This window comes from Aphelocoma coerulescens, chromosome 1 (assembly GCF_041296385.1).
Source record: "Aphelocoma coerulescens isolate FSJ_1873_10779 chromosome 1, UR_Acoe_1.0, whole genome shotgun sequence".
Taxonomy (NCBI): domain Eukaryota; kingdom Metazoa; phylum Chordata; class Aves; order Passeriformes; family Corvidae; genus Aphelocoma; species Aphelocoma coerulescens.
The window spans coordinates 106,752,764-106,773,085 of record NC_091013.1 but is presented as its reverse complement, the minus strand read 5'-3'; the positions used below and the strand labels follow the sequence as shown (position 1 = coordinate 106,773,085).

At 34.9% G+C, this 20,322-nt stretch overlaps 1 protein-coding gene across 4 annotated transcripts in view; it reads left to right on the top strand.

The window, feature by feature from the left end:
• Window positions 1–20,322, top strand: part of NCAM2 (neural cell adhesion molecule 2) — a 271,866-nt gene that overhangs the window by 146,009 nt on the left and 105,535 nt on the right. For all 4 annotated transcript variants that reach the window (XM_069023979.1, XM_069023993.1, XM_069023984.1 and 1 more), the window contains exons 5-7: window positions 3,569–3,706; window positions 7,939–8,056; window positions 12,253–12,413. In XM_069023979.1, coding sequence (XP_068880080.1) covers window positions 3,569–3,706; window positions 7,939–8,056; window positions 12,253–12,413 — 417 coding nt within the window. The remainder of the gene's footprint in view (window positions 1–3,568; window positions 3,707–7,938; window positions 8,057–12,252; window positions 12,414–20,322) is intronic.

Genomic DNA, 20,322 nt, shown 5'->3' with positions numbered 1-20,322 from the left:
CTTTTCCACTGAAAGTCAGTAGCTTGTGCAGTTCTAATTCCAGTACTGGAGGCACGGTGACATTGCCCTGCAGAGCCCATGTAGACCATTTAAATGCATTTGTATTAACCAACATGCAAATGTGATTGCTTGCTTTAAGATGGTTGACGTGCTGTGTTTATTTTGTGTTCAGAAGATATTACAGTCCATCTTGGAAAGAATGACAAGTTTGTTTGTATGAGGAACAGGTTTAATAAAGATCTTGGTCTTCATCTTTTTCCAAAAGTTTTGATACTTTATTCAACAGTTCTTTAGTCATGTCTTACTGGTAGAATGTACAGCATTTTGTTGGACACTGTGGCTCATAGCCTGGGACATACACAGCAAAATTTCCAAACCATGAGCCAGAAATTCCTCTAGATTGGATTGAGTGGCACTGAAAAGACATAGGCAGCCCTTCTTGTCAGCCACACCACTTAACATGGGATATGACAGAAGGGGAAGGTCATGTGACTGACTGTTCTAAATCAGGCATTTGAAGTTGAGGGGGTTGAGTCCAGACAATGCAGCGATGAGCTGGAGGAGTGTAATGCCCAGTTACTGTTCAGATTCACCAACTTGAATCTGTTTAGTAAAGGGCACAATTTTTATCAAGATATCCATGGCACAGTGGATTTCTTGTATACTCATGGGAATATCTACTTCTGTATCCATATTTCTTCAATGAAAGTTGAAAAGTTATCCAGCCAATGTTTAGTTTTCTTTTTCCTGATACTAAGTGAACCCTCTTTTTTTCAGTGTTTTATAGAAGTGGTGATCACGTCCAGCCCTCTCATTCATCTCACACATTACACGTTTATGTTAAAAAAAAAAAAAAAACAAAAAAAACCCAGATTTACCAATGTTTAAAGGCTTAAAGAGGGGCTCGATCTCAGCTTTTCAAAACATTTGGAGGCACAGTTCTGTGGGAATTGTGTAGGAGCAGGACAGGAAAAGATGTTCTATTTTGTATGTGATAGGGTATGAAATGGCATTAATATTCAAGTATGACTTTAACAAACCAGACATAATTAGTGTAAATGTGTGAGGATGTTAATGTCCTGTAAACTTCTATCAGGTGAGGCATAATTTTCTCTTTTATTCATTTCTCTCTTCATTTTATGGCAGAATTCTTGCTACTGAAACAGAAGTCACTTGGTTGCTGGTTAAAACTGAAAGCTCCTAAATCTCATCACCCTCCAGTATTGAAAGGTGCAAACAGAACAAGAACAGCTGAATAACGAGGGTTCAGGTTCTGCAAAACCCTCTTCAATTCAGTGAATTGCAGGAAGTCATTCTCCCCAGAAGAGTCCAGTAATATTGGCGAGTTTTGTTGGGTTGACCTTGGTGAGCTTCCAGGCACCCACCCAGCCACCCTCTCACTTATCCTCTTCAAGAGGTTGACCTTGGCTGGATAACAGCTGCCACCAAAACTGCTCTATCACCTCTTCTGCAACTGGACAGGGGAGGAAAAATACAATGAAAGGCTCATAAATAGAGATAAGGACAGGGAGAAATCACTTGCCAATTGTCATCATGGGCAAAACAGACTCAACTTGGGGAAAATGTAACTACCAATATAATCAGGGTAGGATAGTGAGAAATAAAAGTCTTAAAAATGCACCTTTCCCCCACACCTCTTTCTTCTCAGGCTTAACATGACTCCAGACATTGTCTCTGCTGCTCCTTCCTCATCAGGGGAGGACTCCTCACATTCTTTCCCTGCTGCAGTGGGGAGACCCCCATGAACTTCAACAATCCTTCCAACAGACTGCAGTTCTTCAAGAGCCACTCCAGCATGGATTCCTCAGGGATATCCCAGTCCAGCCAGGAAACTTGCTTTAGCATGGGTTCTTCTCTCCATGCGTTACAAGTTCTGACAGGAACTTGCTCCAGCACGGGTTTCCCACAGGGCCACAGCCTCCTTCAGGCATCCACCTGGTCCAACCAGGTCATCCAGGGGCTACAGGTGGACCTCTGCTTCCCTGTGGACCTCCATGGGCTGCAGGGGCACAGCTGCCTCTCTGTGATTTGCACCATGGGCTGCCAGGGGATCTATGCTCTGACACCTCCTCTTCCTCCTTCTTCACTGCCCTGGGTGTCTGCAGGGCGATTCTGCTCATGTCTTCTCATTCCTCCCCTGGCTGCAGTTGCTGTTGCACAGTAACTTTTCCCTCTGTTATCCCAGAGGTGCTACCACTGTTGCTGATGGCCTTAGCCAGTGGCAGGTCCTTCTTAGAGCCTGCTGGCAATGGCTCTCTAGGACATGGGTGAAACTTCTAGAGCTTCTCAAAGAAGCCTCTTCTGCATCACCCCAGTACCAAAATATTGCCAAAAAACCTGAATACAACAAGATGGTGGGAGAAAATGAGACAAAAAGTGTGTTGGGATTAAGACAGGGAGAATGCTCACCAGCATTAGCAAAATGGATTTGATGGAGGGGAAAATTAATTAAATTTAGTGCAAGTTAAATAGTGTTGGATGGTGAAACACAAAAACAGAATTAAAGCAATATCTCCCCTCTCCTTTTTTCCAGACTCAACTTTACTCTTTCATTTCTCACTCCTCTACCTCACCCACCCCAAGGGGTGCAGGGAGATTGGGGAATGGGGCCTGTGGTCAGTCTGTAACAGTTCCAGTGTGGATCCTTTTCTGTGGGTTGCAGTTGTTCAGGATAAATTTGCTGCAGCATGGAGTCTTCCATGGGTTACAAAGGGGGTATCTCCTCCCAGATGCTCTTTCATGAGGCCAACACATCAACATGTAAACCCAATACACTAGTTCAGTGAAAAAGGAGGGGAAAAATTAAGTTCAGGTCCAGTTTACTTCTGCAGATTATAATTTTGCTGCTGCATGTGCAGGAAAGTGTGTGCATGGCTTTCAGAGCCTGATTTTACAGCGTCCTTCAGCACCTCAAAATGTATATTGAATTTCAGTTTATGCTGGCCTGAGGAAGATAGAGTGGTTTGGGGGTTTTTTTGGGTGACGTCTTTGTACATTTCTGTGAAGTGTTAGAGGGTAGTGAAATACTTTGTTGACTAAGCGTGAATGAGGAAAGGAAGAGGAGGACAGAAGGAGGGCAAGCAAGCTTAAACATTGGGCTGTAGAATGGGCACAAAGTCAGCTGATTAGTCCAATCAGAGAGGGAAACAGCATTTTTTTGCTTATTTTATAATAAATTGCTCAATTTAATTTTTGAGTCTTTTTTTTTTTCATTTAATCTTTTTGTTACTCTTTGAAAATGCCCGTGAGTATTTCAATCATTTTGCAATAAATTGTAATTTAACTTACAGTTGATTACTCCTTGGAGTAAGTAGGAAATTACGGATGGAATACCAGGATTGAATTTTAGGAAATTCAATGCATTTTGAAATGAGGAAAGCCCAAATTTTTCAGCTAACATTTTACTTTTAAATGTAGAAATGTTTTGTAAATGAGCACTCAGACTGTACAGAGAAAATACATAAATATTACTCATTTAAGTTAGTGTTCCTCATGTTGTCTGGATTTACTTGATTTGCGCCACTTAATCTCTTATTTTCATTTCTAGATCGATTTGCAGTATTAGCAAACAATAACCTGCAAATTCTTAACATCAATAAAAGTGATGAAGGAGTATACAGATGTGAAGGAAGAGTGGAAGCAAGAGGAGAAATTGACTTTCGGGACATAATTGTTATTGTGAATGGTAAGGAGTAAAGTTGGTGAATTGACTTCTTGCTTTATTTGATTATTACGGCCAATTTTAACATATTCTAAAAACCCCTTATTAAACTGGTTAATATAATTGTGTTGTCTGTTTAGTATTGGTTTCCTATAAATGTAATTACTTAATATTGAAAAAAAAAAATCTACTGCGTAAATAGAATTCATTACATTTCATAATATCAGTAAATATAAATATGTAAAGCATGGATCATTATTATTAATCATTTACAGAACAATAATTATTTCAAGACTTGAACTTCAGATTATAGTAGTTCAGTTCACTCCATTTTTCAGGATTTTGTCATTTACTCTTAAAAAAAACGCACTTTATTTTTTCATAATTATTCACCTTCACTGTGTTAATATACTTTATGATCTGTCCCAAAAGTCAAAGATACATTTTATTAGCAGTCTTAGTTACAGATTTTTTCAGATTTTCTTTCTGTGGAATAAAATATGAGAGGAGTTACCTGAAAATTTGCATTATACATTTTATTAGTTTATAATAAACCTCTAAGAAGGAAAATTAATGAATTGAGACAAGATGGAGCATTTAACTCAACCTCTCTTAAACTCAGCATTGACCTGTTGAAAGATAGCAATCTCTTCATACATTGCCTGGAAAGGACACAGTTCATAAAGGGCACTTTTTATCTCTGCAGTCTGTTTAATGTCAGCTTTTCAGTGAAATTCTGCCACAGTGCATCTTAGGTTTGGAGCTTTAAATGCTCTGCCCTTGACTGGTCCTTCTCAGCAAACCCTGGTTTACATAAGTCATTATGTAAGGTGAATCCACGGTTAGTTCCAGCAGAAAGAGCAGATTCTGGCATAGGTATTTCTTAGTCCACATTGTCAAGCAGCAATGTCTGAAGCAGAATTCTCTAGATTGTCATAGGTGGTACATTCTGGTGCTGCATTACCACAACTCCTTTTTATGTACAATTCCAACAGTGCATCTGGTGGCATTTAAAATGCCAGATGAGTTTTTCTTCTGCTGCTATTTATGTACAGGGATATGAATCCACCTTCTAATTACCTTTCACTTCTATTTGGTATTTATATGCAGTTGAGCCAAGAGAGCCTGTATTTAACCTAAAACATTAGGTTGCAAACCATGGTCTGACTTCACATCATTTATTCATCAATTATAAAAACAAATTTGGTTCTTCATACATTTATTATGACTCTAGGCAAGAATGTTAACACTCATCTCTAAACTTCAGTCTTGGGAGAGAAGGAGCTGCCAAATAAGTGATTATGACATTGTTGGTCATGTAGAATGACATCAATTAAGAGCTATTTCCTGTTTCATTTATAGTAATATATAGGTTTGCCTACATAAAGCTGAATGGATAAAACTTGGTCCAAAATAGCTTTTAGAGTAATATTAAATTCAGAAGAAAATAAAAATTGTAGTGTTTTTTAGTGAAAAGGAAAGCCTATAAATGAATTGGATTCAAAAAAGGAAAGGAAAAAACCAAAAAATAAAGAAAAGGAGGATCAGTCTATAGACCACCAAAAGCTGCATGGCTATATTTCCACTGCATCTCCTTTTCCAAAAGAGAAATAAGAAATAATACTTACTTTGGAGGATAATCTAAGCTTGCTATAAAAAGAAAATGTTACCATGAAAGTATTTATATGTAAAAGTTATTCAAATTCAGAGCTTCACTGTTTATTTACTCATCTTGTAACAGTGACTGTAGAATCTACAGAAATATGCAAGATGTGTACAAACACATAACAGGAATCACAGAATAAGGTGAATTGGAAGGGACCCAGAAGGATCATCAAGTCCAAAACGAAAAAGCTGTCCTGATTTCAACTAAACCAGGATAGAAGTTTGTAAGGTCTCCAAAGCAGGATAAACTGTAACAAAAGAACTTAGGGATCTTTTATGAAAGCTGGCACAGCATGTTAATTACAGTAGGTTTTGGGTTGTTTTTTTTTTTTTAATTAAAGTTTGTATATGAAGAGATTGCAAATTTACTCAAAAATTAATTAAAAGTAAATCATGGAACAAACTTTGTTATCAGGGTAGTTTCTAATGTATGGAAATCTTTGGGAGGTTCTAATGGGTAATAAATTGACAGCTGGATTATCTCTTAGAAATCTAATGTTTATGTTTCTTTTCTACTTGCAACACTGAAATTTTTATAGCATTTTCTACTCATATTTACAGTGAGGTCTAAATGTTAGGCTTTTCTTTGGTTACAAATGGTTGACATAGAAGAGAAGGAAAGCATTCAAGTCCTCCTGTAAACAAAATTTCTTTTTTTGCATGTTCTTTTGTCTCTCTTTATTTTTCCCTACTTTTTTGTTTATTAATTATTTTTCCCTAATTTACTACTTAGATTTATTTCTTTACTATCTGGGAAGTTCCACAAATGAAATAGTCATCCAGAGCTCACTGAAATTAATCAAAGAGAATTGTTTACACTTATATGGGACTAAATTTTGCCACTCTGCTTTAAGTATGGAATGTGGGAGACTTGCCAGCATATCTTCATTTCTCTTTTCCTCTTGTAGGCTCACACTTTAGCTTCAACCTACATACGTACAAGAATAAAAAGAAAAACAGATCTATTCCTTGAAATAATGATGAGAAAAATAAGATTTGATTTTTGAAAACGGAAAATAATATTTCATTTCATTGTCATTGCAGTATCTCTTGGAAGATTGAAGCACTTTAGTGCACTGAACCAGGTCACAGTCCTGTAGTTCTTAGTGGTGAACAGTGAAGAACCTTCTACTTCTAGTAAAGAATTATCTCCTCATGTTCCCAACTATAATTTGAGGTCTAGACATTAAAATGCACTGCAAAATAGCCAAAATGCGTTAAAGGCTTTCTAAGTAGCATTTTGGGGTTTTTTTTGTTGGAGATGGATAAATTGCTGTTGTAGAGCAGAAGGGTTTTGTATGCTGAGTAATGGCCCATGCAATTTCAGATAGGAAAGAAGTGATCTGTGAAACACTATAAAACACACCATTAAAAAGTGTGAAAAGTACATAAAAACACAGAATTACTGATCATTGATAATTCTGGTACATGATTTTATATTAATTTGATATATTTAAGATTCAGAAGTGTAAAGTCTTCTGAAATACTTTGTGCAAAGGCATAAAAGTTTATTTTCAAGAGTGGGTGAGAAAAATTTGGTGGAGTGCAATGGAAAACTAAAAGCAAGTTCATTTGGGTTGCCTGTTTCATCTTTTCTCTAGTGAAGAGTAAAGCTAAAAAGGATAACTGAGTCACTGTCATCCCCCAGGATGTTCTTGCTAGCTGACCTCTATTTTGTGAAGCTCTAATCTTTTCCCTTTCGTCTCACTCTCTGTGGCATTCCTTCTTTTCTACCTATCAACTTCTGTCCAATCTGCTTGGATTGTTTTTATTTGTATATTTCATAGAATCATAGAGTAGTTTGGATTGGAGGCACCTTAAAGATCATCTAGTTTCAAACCCCTGCCATGGACAGGGACATCTTCTACAAGACCCAGTTGTTCAGATCTCTGTCCAATCTGGCCTTGTACACTTCCTATTTGCTTGTTAGTTAGGAAGCAGACATGTAAACAGATATGTTAACTATCAGCCTGTGAGTTGTTCTGTCTCAAATATTATTGCTATTTTTTCTGTCAGGTAGAGGTTCTTTGCGAGCTGTTATGATTTTAGTAATAACTTCATCCCATTAAGAATAGAAAACATTTGTCACTATTAGAACAACATTAAATTCTTGGAAATACAAATAGATTGCATCCATTGGCCTTTTGGAAGCTGGTGATATTCCTGCCCAGGAAGTATGCAGGAGTTCAGTAAAAAGAATTAAATATGCATAATCAAGACTCCTGCATACTGATCCTTCTTTTAAAAACATTGTCTAATATCAGTACATAGTTTTATGTCTTATGTATATATTGTCTTATATGTTAGTTATAACTTCAGTCATCGTAGAATGTTCTGTAAGAGAATTGAAGAACTGCTGAAAAAGACTTTCAAAAATTTATTCTTTAAAAAAAATGTTATAACTGTCCTGATAATATTAAGTCTTTAAGAAAAGAAATACTAGTAACAATGATTCATATTGTAAAATGATCCCTAATTGTAAACCTAAATTCTCAAATTAGCAAAGGATCCTGGCCTGCATTTTAAACTTCTCCAGAAACACCAAAAATACTTTCTTTTTCATTCACTGGGCATAATGTTTTATTTTTCAGTTCCCCCTGTAATCATTCTGCTACAGAAATCCTTCAATGCCACTGCAGATAGAGGAGAGGCCATAACTTTGTTCTGCAGAGCCACTGGATCACCTCCACCAGAGATCAGTTGGTACAGGTAAGTTCAGTTGGGGTCTTCACATCAGGGCACATTGTTTTAATGTGTCCCGATTTTCCATCGCAGTCCATTAAGCTGTGCAACCTTAATTTCTCTACTGAATTTTAAGAGAATTTTTTGTCCATTTCTATTCTAACTGCTAAGGCTGGATTAAGCATTAATAAGTGAATGGACGCACACAAATTCCATTGCACTCAGATTGCCAGCAAGTGAGATAAATGTAAAAAGTAAAAAAAATACCATATTGTCATGATTTCTTCATATGTGAGTGGAAAAGGAATAAGTCCATATCTCAAAAACAAGAACAGCCTAACAACAACTTTTGCACATAAATGCCCCAGATATGCATTTATGCAATAAATAAGTATCCAGTACAGGTCAGCAATACTAATAAAAGAAAGATAACACTTTCCACATCTGTAAAAATAGATTCTAACTTTAACTCTACTTCAATGCGATTCAGAAAGCGGTATGAATTTAGGCACTTGTAGGACCCAGGAATGTTTCACTGAATAAGTTTCAGTGTAGCTTAATGTAATTTTAAAAGTATAAAATACTTTGAAAAAGGAATTGCTTTCAAATCTCATGTGTGTTTTTTTCATTATATCAATGACATGAGCATAGTACAGCTGTGCCGTTTGGGAGCACTTACCATATAACATTTGTAAAAATTTAAATATCTATATACTCTGTGTTCTTTCAATTTCAACAAAGATATGCATCAGCCCTGGGATATCAAGTATCTCAATACCACATATCAGTTCACATTTCTATTTTAGACCTGAATAATTTGCATCTACTTATGTTATTTCAAGTGAATTAAAAGGTCATTTCATTTTCGAAAAGAGCATAGAAGCAATTTTCATGAATTCTTCATCTCCTTTGGAAACTTTGAACAATGTTAGATTAAGGTTCTCTTCCTTTGACTGATACCTTCATCTTCTTATGCCATAGGTCAATTGTGACGTTGAATTTTTCTCTTACATCATTTGAATCCCAGGAGATGTAAATAAATAGAATGCAAAGTTAATTACTTAATGTGGCTTAGAATTCAAAATTTAATGAAGATGAGGAAAAAAACCCCAAAATATGTATAGCCCAAATTAAAGAACCTATTTAAATTCAAATAATATTATGTTTGCTGTCTTTGAAGTAATTTTTAAATCTCTCCTATCTAACCAAAATTTGTAAGAGTTGCCTGAAATCTGCTATTCTAAATGGCTTCGGTGTAAGACAGCAAACATTATGGTATATATTATGAAAGAATGCATAGATTTCCACCATTTGTGGATATCTCCAGTAACAATTGTAGGATTTTTTCAATCTTTTATAAATATAGTACGTACACAGGCCAAGCATCTTGGGGAGACACTTATGTCTATATCCACTGATCAGAGCCCCCTGAAGGTTTTCCTTTTGGTTCGACAGCCCTTGAAAAGCTGACTTTTTTAACCATTCATTAAATACCTTTTGTAAAGATTTTACAGCAGCTTTTCAGGCTTGTGGACTGGATATTGAATCATACATGTGCAAACTTCTGTTCCTCCTTCAGGAACTATCTCATAATGAGGAATATTGGCTAATGTGCCTACCTTCCCTTTTGGTTGGCTTTTTTCCCCCTTTGATTCTCTTTTAATTTTGTCTGATTAGGGTGTAAATTCTTGTCAGTAGAAAATATTCTTGGTTTTTTATTTGCTGACACTGAGATTTTATAAAAAGATACGTCAAAAAGAACATTTATCCCTGTGACAGGATATTATTATTGATATGCAAGCAGGGAAAAAAGATGAGGGGAGAAATATTCTTGTTTTTTCAGAGGAAGCAAACAATTCTAGATGGTATTCCAGTCCTAAATTTCTGCATCAAATTTCTTAAATCTCTGTCCTGAAATTTTCAGGTCCATTTTCACTCATTTAGCCAATTAAAAGGATTCATAATCATCTGGTCTCTTCACCTGTTCTTGGTCCTATCTAAAAAGTATGTCAAGATAAAGACACTGGTTTTCTACAATTGTTCAGATGGGTTTTTTTTGGAAATTTGCCTAGGCATAGGAAAACCAGATCAACACAATTTTTCTTGGTTTTGAGAAAAATCTAGAAAACATTGTCAGTGAATGTTAGGAAAGTTTATCTAAACTGATTTATCTAATATTGATATGCTTGCCATCCACTGAGAAGATAATTGAATCCGTTTATGAGAATTAATGGCCAATTATTCCCTATTTTGTCCTCTTTAGTGTACTTTTTTGATGTTGAAACAAAGTTGGCAGTAACATCAGTTTTATTGTGTTTCTATTTAAATAAACAAATATGTCTTGAATTTGATAAAGTTTTAATAATATTTTGGAAGGATTATAATCTTTGGTCACAGCAAAGACTGTATTTAGATTTGATCAATTTAAAATGGATGCATCTGTACTATTGTGTCAATTTTTCTCAAAAAATGCTTTAGTTCACTTATAAAAATTAGTCAGTTCGAAATACCTTGTCAAGAAGAAAGGTCATCAAAGTTTAGTTGCTGCTCTATTTAATATATATATATATATATATATTTGTTGCTATTTTGTGGACCAAGAGAATCTAATTCTTTTTCCATTGGACTGGTATCTCTGTTGAAGCTGATATTGCATTAATGTAAAGCATATCCTTCAGAGAAGCAGTACACTGATAGAATTAAATTAGCTAGGACTGAAAGATAAAGATCCTAATGTAGCTACAGGTCATGAACTGGAAATCTTTACTTGTGTGAATAGTCCTACTGAAAACATTGTTTATAGCTGTGGAGATAATTTACACTGTGAAGTTTAGCCAGATCAGTTTCCTGGTCTTTGCTGCCAGGACATAGAATGATCTTACAAAGGAAATAATCTACTTTAAGTATGTTTTCCATGTTTTCCTGTTATCCAATATCAGCATCAATATGAATCTCTGTTCACTAGAGGGTCTAGGGAAATGCTCATAATCGCATTTCTGCTGAAAAACTGCCATAGATATCAATGATTGTGAAAAAGGTACCTGGAAATTACTTCTAACCTTGAATATAGACTTTTGTCTCCTAAAAGAAATCACTAGGGGGTTTTTGGTTGTTTGGGATTTTTTGTTGTTTGTTTTCTTTGTTTGTTGTTGTGTAGTGAGTTTGAGTGGGTTTTTTTGTTGTTTGTTTGTTCTGGTTTGGTTTGGTTTTCTGTGAGACCATCTAATATGGAATATTAGGCTTTTCCTGTTCTATAAAACAGTTTCTGTGATTTGCTTTGGAAAGGAAATGAACAAGTATCATAATAATGTCTTGAAATTGGTAACTAGGTGGACTAGAGTTATTTACAAAAAAGTGTTACTAAAATGCAAACTATATAGATATCAGGGGACTCCTACTAACAGGTATGAATTCTCCCAAGAAATAAGCAGTATCCTCACTTTTAGAGAAAATATGATTTAGGAAAATATGAAATATATTTAGTTATCGTTATATGAGAGTAAAATGGAAATCATTGTTGCTTAAATCTTGAAATAAATTTAGATGTCCTAAACCAGGCGTATTGAATAGAATAGAATATTTGAGTAATGCCCTCTTGAAAAAGCACCTGTGTGTAGGCCAGGGTGCTCAAATGGACCAGTCAAGCCTCAATCAGCCCACAGAATTGCTTGCAGATTTTATTATTTCTGTACCATCTGGTCAGAACTCATTCTGACATCTGGAGACATGCCTGCTTGCTAAGTTGTGGCTAGCCAACAACAACTGAGAGGAGATAATTTGGATGGATTCTTGGTGTGCCAATAGGCTCTACGTGAATGTAATTTAATTTTTTTATATAAGTTGCTACATTGTTACTACTGTGAAATGCAGTAGTTACAGTTTCATTACGCTTTTAATAGTTCCTCACATACAATATATAACCAATTTCCTTATGCCCTTCCTTGAGCGTAAACCATAGGTTAAAATCCTATCCACAACCATTTTTCTAACATTAGTCCAACATTGAACATTTAAGAATAAAAGTATTGTAGTATTTTTAATGCATATATATCTTCTATAACCTGAAAATTTAATTGTGATTTTTGAGGATGGTGTAATAACAGTCTCTTCCCTTAGATATTTTCAGTGTATTGATGCTTCCTTGATGCTTCCATAGCACATTGTTGCTGGAACCTAGTGTTTGGTTTATACCTTTTTTTTTTTTTTTTTTTTTTTTTTTTTAGGAATGGTAAACTGATCGAAGAAAATGAAAAATATGTCCTGAGAGGAAGCAATACACAACTAACAATAAGAGATATAAAAAATATTGATGCAGGTCCTTATATTTGTAATGCTAAAAACAAGGCAGGAAATGACAAAAAACAGACATACCTTCAAGTTTTTGGTAAGTACTGCATAATATAGTCCATCTTTCCTTTTAAAATGTGAACAGTAAGGAAATGAAGGATTAATTCACAATTTTCAGTAACATAGTGTTTCTGCAAGGTGCCTACTGGTGCAGCAAAGTGCTTTCTGTATAATTTTACAACTTCTTTCCTCCCCACTGGCTACTTAAACCTTTATATCTGAATTTCATTTTGAAAAGGTTGTCCTCAACATTTGCTTTCTGCTATTCACGTACAGTACAATGGAGTGTTAAATAGTTAATTCACTCTGGTTTTCGTTTAGAAGTTGACTGCTTGCAAGAAAACCAAAAGGAGAAAGGGGAAAATTCTGAAAGGGGGAAAACCAGGTCATTTTAACTTCTAAGCAGTGAATGTTTTTAGTAAGGCAATGCCATGCAGAGATGTTCCTGATTTTTTTATTTTTTTTTCTTTCTTGACTTATATTTTTTAAGTGCATGATTGCAGATGGAGTCACAAAAAAATTGTCTGCCCTGAGCTTCAAAGGATAAATGTAATAACCTCAAAGTCATATTTCTTTCTATGCTCCACCACCCAGTCTGTGTTAATGATTCCCTCCTTTACATAGAACTGATAATTTATTTGAAGTTTTTTTGAGATATTATCTAGTGAGAGTAGGCATTTGTGAGAATGTAGAAAACATCACTCACAATCACTGTGCAGGAAAAAGGCTGTGACTTACTTATGAAAAACCTACAAAAAAAATGAATGTGTTGGGTTTTTTTACATTAAATGTAGCTTGTAGTAAAGAGAAAGATAATTTCTATTTAAACAGTTAAATGCCATACTTAGGTCAGGGGAAATTAACATTTTAAAAAAAGGAAAAAGAAAAATTAAATATTAAATGTTTAACATTAATTCCCAGCTAAAGCTAATAATACAAAGTGAAAGAGTTCTAGCAGGAGAGAGTAATCTAATAATTTACATTGAAGAGGTTAGGTGTTGGATTGTATAATGCTGGCTTTGGGGATCTGGGAGCCTGAGACTGAAGCCATAGAGTCAGGTGAACATGGTTGTGTTCACATCCATCCCAGTGTCTCCTCTTTGAGAAACTTTATGGTGTGTTGTCTCCAGCTCTGTACTCCAGGTAGATTGCCTAACCATTGGGCTATTGTTCTGAGGTACTTGAGAGTTATTCTCAATTCCTTTTCAAAGGAAAGAAGATGGAATAAAATCTTAAATGTCATCCCAGCCTCAAGATATACAGCATCTTGGTTTGGAAAACTGAAATATTTAATTCAACTATATTTCCAAACTTTAAAAAAAAAAAATTGAAGGAATAGAAATTAACTCCTAATTTGAATACGAATTTAGGGAAGTTTCAGTCAGAAATAAGTGTGTATTTTACTCAAGTAATTTTAAGTGTGCCAGAAATTTACTTAGTTTTTGCCTAGAGCAAGGAAGCTTTTTAATGAAGGGGATAGGAAAAAGGAGACACTGGTGTCTCCTAAGAGTGAGGATTTCGTGTATACATTCTTTCATCTTTTAACAACCACTTTTCTGGGGACTCCATAGAAAGCTCAATCTTAATGTTTTAATAGATACTATGAGTTGGTTTAATCCATTATGAACTTAGACATCCTTAATGTTTCCTTCACGTCCTAAACTCCTAAATTTCTTGCATCTTTTCATTCTGGCATGGAAAACTATTTCTTATGTTTAAGTTTCGACAGAACTCTGTAGAGTGTCTTCCACATCTCTGTCCTGAGTGGTTATAGCTAATTTATAGTGAAGTAGGGTTTTAATTTTTCCTACAATAAACTTTACTTTTGTCTCTTTCACAGAGGTTTAATGCCTGTTTATACATATAAACGTATATACAGCCAACAACTACTTATACTTTTTCCATTAAATGTGTCAAAAAAAATCTGCAGTCTGAAAATGACAAGGCAGATGGCTGGTTATTATAGCTAAATAGTACACAAACAACTAGTTTATGTTAAATTGACCAATTAAATTGCATTTTTATTTCCCACTTCATTAGCTTATTTGTCTCACATGCCTACTATCTTTAATTTTAATTTACAATGCAAATCTTTGGGGCAAAGACTACTGTTTCTACAACAGGGCTCTGGCAGTGTTGAAACTTGTAATAACAGTAATATAACCATAATGCAATAAAAATAATAGTAACATTATAGAAATCAGCATTTAAACTTTCTAGAATGCAGGACTTTTGAATAGATATACTCATCTCAGTGCCATGTAATAGCTACCTATTTTCCCATGACCTAGATTCTTTAACTTTGGAGGTTTTTTCAGTGTCAGTGCTAAAACCCTTTTTTGCTCTGATATCCAATTCTTACTTTTGACAGTTTTCCTGCAGCACTAACACGTGCATGGAAACTTATGGGCACATACCCTGCCCTCCCCAGTTCATCTGTATCAGTGCTTTGCTCTAAAAAGAGAGAAAAAGCCCTGTTTCCCTCAGTCTTTCTTGATATGAAGATCTCTCTCTGTCATCCTCTTATCTGCTATAATTTTTTCTGTATCATTAGCAATTGCTGCCTAAAAGATCTCATCCAGATTAATGCTTAGAATTTGTGCTAAGGTTTTTAATTCAAATTCATTTATGTTTAGTCCTACTGAACAGCTTGAAACCATAGGTGTTCATCTTTAAATTCTTTTAAAATAATCTTTGTATTTATTTCTGTTTGGTAGCTATCGCTTTCACCCATACTGTTCCATTTAATTTTTTTTCTTTGTTTTCCTTTGCAGTAGTAACTAGCCATATTTATAAATATGTGTGTTTAGATACATCTAAATTATCATTTTCAATTATGAAATACCACATTTTTACATCTATGGACAACCCAAAAAAATTTACAAAAATAACATAATAACAAGTAGTTGATTTAAGAGCAGCCAATAAATTCAATACGTTGAAGCTTCCTACATCTTCTTACTTTCTCCAACCTAAACATTAATTTCTTCATCATTCCTTCTCTGAGGTGATGGTAGTAGTCTTCATTTAGAGTAAAAAAATCTAATCAGTCTAAATGAAAGAAAATTAGCTTTAATTAAAGACATATTCATGCTTAATATGAATAGTGTTTATGTTCCTAGGATTTTCATTTTGTTTGCTCTTTAGTTGTTTATTTCTACTTCTTTATCACTCAAATGCTAGGTTATACAATGTGATGATACTTAGAGTTGAGGTTTTCAACAAGTATTCTCTTTTCTGTACTTGGGCCACAGAAAGATAAATTGCTATGTTTAATAATTTATTTTCTTAGAAATAAAAAAATATTATTTCTTTAATCAGAATCGATAAAAAGATTAGAGGGCACTCTAGCATAAGTTAATTTGACGTTCTTTATGATATAGGTGTTTTACCTACATAATCAGTGAGAGGGCAGTCTGAGTAATATTTTACTCCAAAAGTATTTCATTGGCATTTCAGTGGGTTCTGACAAATGACTTCACAAAAATCAAATGAGGGAATACCTCAAAAAGCATTACAAAAGACACTTTGTAAGTAATGCATAGTTTAAACACATTCTTTTTATTTTCTGGATGCCTTTTTTAAGTATAATCTGAATGTTGTATAGTGGAAAAGTTTTTTTAACTGTGTTCAATGTAATTTTTATTGATTGTTGAGAAACTATATGCTATTATTAATACATTTTTTGTCATCTACCAGATAGGAGGAAATATAATGGACCTCTCCTATCTTACCCCTCTTGAGTTTGTTCCAAATGCTAAAATTCAAAACTTTTACATCAATTTAGCCCCTCAAAATCCATTTGTCTTGGAACCAAAAAGGCTGTGTTGTGTCTCTGAGACTGGGGTGAGAAGTTGTCTAAATTTTTCCCTTATTTTCAGTCTTAATGCGGCATTCCTTTTACATTTATGGTGCCTGGAGCATACCTAATTAAATTTCTTTTGAGCTTAATAAGTAGATTTATATGTGTTTTGATATGCTTTTTTGTGGTTTATTTTGTTTGTCCTGAGATGCTATTCTATACATATATGGAAGCTCTTCACATAAAGTCACTGATGTCTCTAGAAGGAGAATCCCATGGATCTGTGTATGGAGCTATCTGTGCCTGCTCATCCCAGATATTATGAAGTTCACCAATACAACTTCACAAATTACAATTCAACAGTCGAAGCTGTAATGTTGAAAGTTCGCAGGTTTTCTGCGTTCTTTTTCCTCCTGATTACTTCCTTAACTTTTTGGAATACTTCTGATTTTTCAAATAAAAAAGATCCAATCTGTAAAGACAGTGATGACAGCTGTCCCAGAAGACAAGTCTTGAACCCCTCTGAGTGTGAAGTAGTAATAGCATTTTAACATGTTTCAGTAATACCATCTGAAGAGATCAGGTTCACGATGCACTAAGTCAGCATTTCATACTGGTATGTGTGTGAATCCTTGTCATGTAAGGAATCAAATTCCTGGAATCTCCTTCTTAGATATTTCCATGTTGGGCTCTAGCTTAGCTTGTTTACTAAGTTCAAATTGTACCAGGAGTTTCCAGGAGGATGGGGTTGCAGTTTTGCCACCTGATTCAAATGTGTCTGTGCTGGAGGAGAGCAGGAAGGTATGATTCCTTCTGGGATATATTCATCAAGAGATTAATAGGGCAACCATACAGACATACATTAGACCTCTCACCAGTACAAACATGTTTGTATCAATATCAAACTGTTTAAAGTAATTCTTTTGATGAGACATAAGCAGGACTATCTCAACCTTTATAAATGTGTTGCTTCCCAAGTCTGATGAAACTCTTTGTTAAAGGTATGGGTAGCACTCTGTGAATTCATTAAATTCTGTACCTTTTCCAAGAAACTGATTGTAAGCAAAACCCTCAGATTGCCATCCATGTTCCTCGTAAGCTTTATGGGGAGGCTGTACATGCACAGCAATGAGACAAATCCAGAGGAAGGAATCTGAGAGAAACTTGTTTACTGAGGAAGTGTTAGAAAAATTAAAAACAACCTTCTTGGCTCAGAAAACAAACTTTTCAACCAGTAAATGTTGTTTCTTTATTTGGCAGCATCACTCTGTTCATATTTAACAATGCATGTCAAGTAATAATAGTTCCTTAGCTTAAATAATTTTTATGAAGTTTAGCTCCTTTCTAGATTCAAGCAATCTTTCATTTCATCCAGGTAATTTAGCTTACAAATCTTTAAAGTACATCACAACATCTATATTTCAATATTTTTAACTGAAGAAATCAGCAAAAACCTGAAGGCTTCCAGAATTTGCATTCCAAGGCTCTATATTTTTATTTTCTTCACATTTTCTAGAATACAGCGAGCAAATACCAATTCCGTTTGAGAATGACCTTATCAATTTAGAAAGAACAGTCAAAAAATTGGAGGCGGGAGGGTGGGGGAGATGACTGTTTCAATATTTCTGTCAATACTAGTCTTGGCATTTTCAAACAGTTTTATTTACATGTACACAAATGTATTTTAATATTTTCCAATGTCCAAAATGTCATTGAAAAGTATTCAAACAGTGTAAAAACTTTTAGTCAATAGTAAGTTATGACTTGTGACCTACAAAAATGAATTAATTAAATAATATCCCCCATATGAGCTCTCTTCTTCCAAGTAATAACTGTCAGCTAGATGTATTTGATGATTAATCAGTGCTTATTCCTTTAAATGTCAGGTACTCTTGTCTAAAATGTCAAGCTAAAACTTTTTGTCTTGTAGTGATCCATTAGAAGAAGGTCTTAAAGGAATTCAGAAAATCTCTAAGGTTAAGAGTTACTTTTGTGTTTTGGAACGCGCATCATCTTGAGCAAATTATATTGTTTGTCATGTTGTCCAGATGGGGAACTCATTTTGATGGAAATAATTACAATTTTTGATAATTTCTGGCATAAAATACTATATATGATCCCTCTAAAACAAACAAAAAAAAGTTTTATGTCTGCTGTAGCTCTTTCCTTTTTTCCGGGGATGATGATATATCAAAGGAATGAAAGGATAGAACACGTTATGTTGTAGCCAGGTGATATGGCTGTAGAAATAGAGGGCCTGAGTGCCAGGGTGAAATATTTAATAGGCATTTGAATGGTCCTGAAAGTGAGAGTAATAATTGAAGATATTTTGAAGTTTGACATTATCTCAGATTCTGGAGGTTTTTTTAGGTCTTTCCACTGACATTCCTTGTTATACCACAGAGGAGTTTTGTATTTTCTTGGCCAAATTTATATCCTGCTGTAATGATTTGCTCGCTACCTTCTACTGCATCCAATAATTCTGGATCCAGTTGACATTTCAAGAACTCCTGATCACTCAGGGTGTTTTCTTTCTGCACAACATGTCACTCACTGTAGATTATATATTAATGAAGCAGGATATTAATTCAGTGCTTTCTCTGGTAAAATGCTACTTGTTTCTCATCTCTGTGCAGTAAACACACAACAGTTTATTCATAATAGTCAAGGGTAAAACAGACAGTAGAGAAGCAGGAGAAGGAGTATGGAAAAAAGGAGTGAGAAGTGAGACCAAGAATTGTGTGGAGGGAATGGATAAAAGGTAGGTGATGTGCCTACAGGTAGTAAGTTTGGACCTGTTTTTATTATTCTTCTTGGTGATGCTGAATGTAGCATCTGGGAGACAATGCTTAGAAAGGAGGAGTCATAAAATGAAACAGGAGACTGGACATAAGGAAAACGCTCTTCACCAGGACAGCCAGTCATTGCAACAGGCTGCAGAGAGGTTGTCTAATCTCTGTTCTTGACATTTTTCAAGATAGTGCTCGACAAATCCCTGAGCAATCTGACCTGAACAGGGTCTGTTGATGCTGTGTTGAAGAGGAGGTTGGTCAGGAAGCCCTCCTGACATCCATTCCAACCTGAATGATTATCTCTCCCATTTTCAACCATAAACATAAGCCAGTATTGCTCTTCTGCATAGCATACACTTTTGTAACCCTGTTGGAAAACAAATTACGTCTCTATTTTCTGTTTCATAAGGAGTACACTATAGTAAGGCTTCCTCAAAAACAAAGCTCAGAAAAACTGCTTATAAAATACATTGCTTTCAACAAATATACTTAAAGTTGATTAATTCAATCTTAAGAGCTGCCAAATTTTGATTCTCTTAATTAAATTTTATTCACTGCTTTTGGGTGTAAACGTATCAAATTATATTCTTATTACAGGATTACATGTTAGGTTTTCCAGGGGGATGAGTGTCTTCTTCAATGTTTAAAGGGAATAGGTTAGGAGAAACTTATTAATCATTATATATGAGGTAATATATAGAACCAAAAAAAAATTTAATGAAGATACTTGAATGTCATGGAAGAGAGTAATATTCTATGCACTAATACAGTACTAATACAGAGTTCTTGTGTGATATTGTACAGATAAATCCTCGATGTAAAAGTGTTCTCATGTAATATAAGGTACAGTATAGATAGAGAGATGTAGCTGCTATGTAATTGAGGCTATATTGTGGAATGATTTGGAGGATGCAAACAATATCTGGAATTTTTACAATGTATCTTACCACCAGTTTACTTGGTTAGTAAGGATGAACACCTTTATATCAGAGGACTCTTCAGTTCTCCATAGTGTTAATACCAGTGAAATGTGTTGTTGGGGGATTTTGTTAAATTCTGTAACTGATGTAGGCCAGTGAAGCATTGCTAAAGATCAAAGTCAAAGAATGGTAATAGTTACTAATTTTTTTTCTGAATAATATGCATTTGAAGACAAACACAGGTTATTATAGAATCAAAGAATGCCTAAGATAGGAAAGTACCTCTGGAGACCATCTAGTCCAGAGTCAACAAGAGTAGGCACCTCAGGAGAAGTCTAGCTGGGTTTTGATTATCTCCAAGGAGGGAGACTCCACAGTCTCCTGGGCAGCTTGCTCCTAAGGGAAATAAACCCAGCCACCAAGCCAGATAAG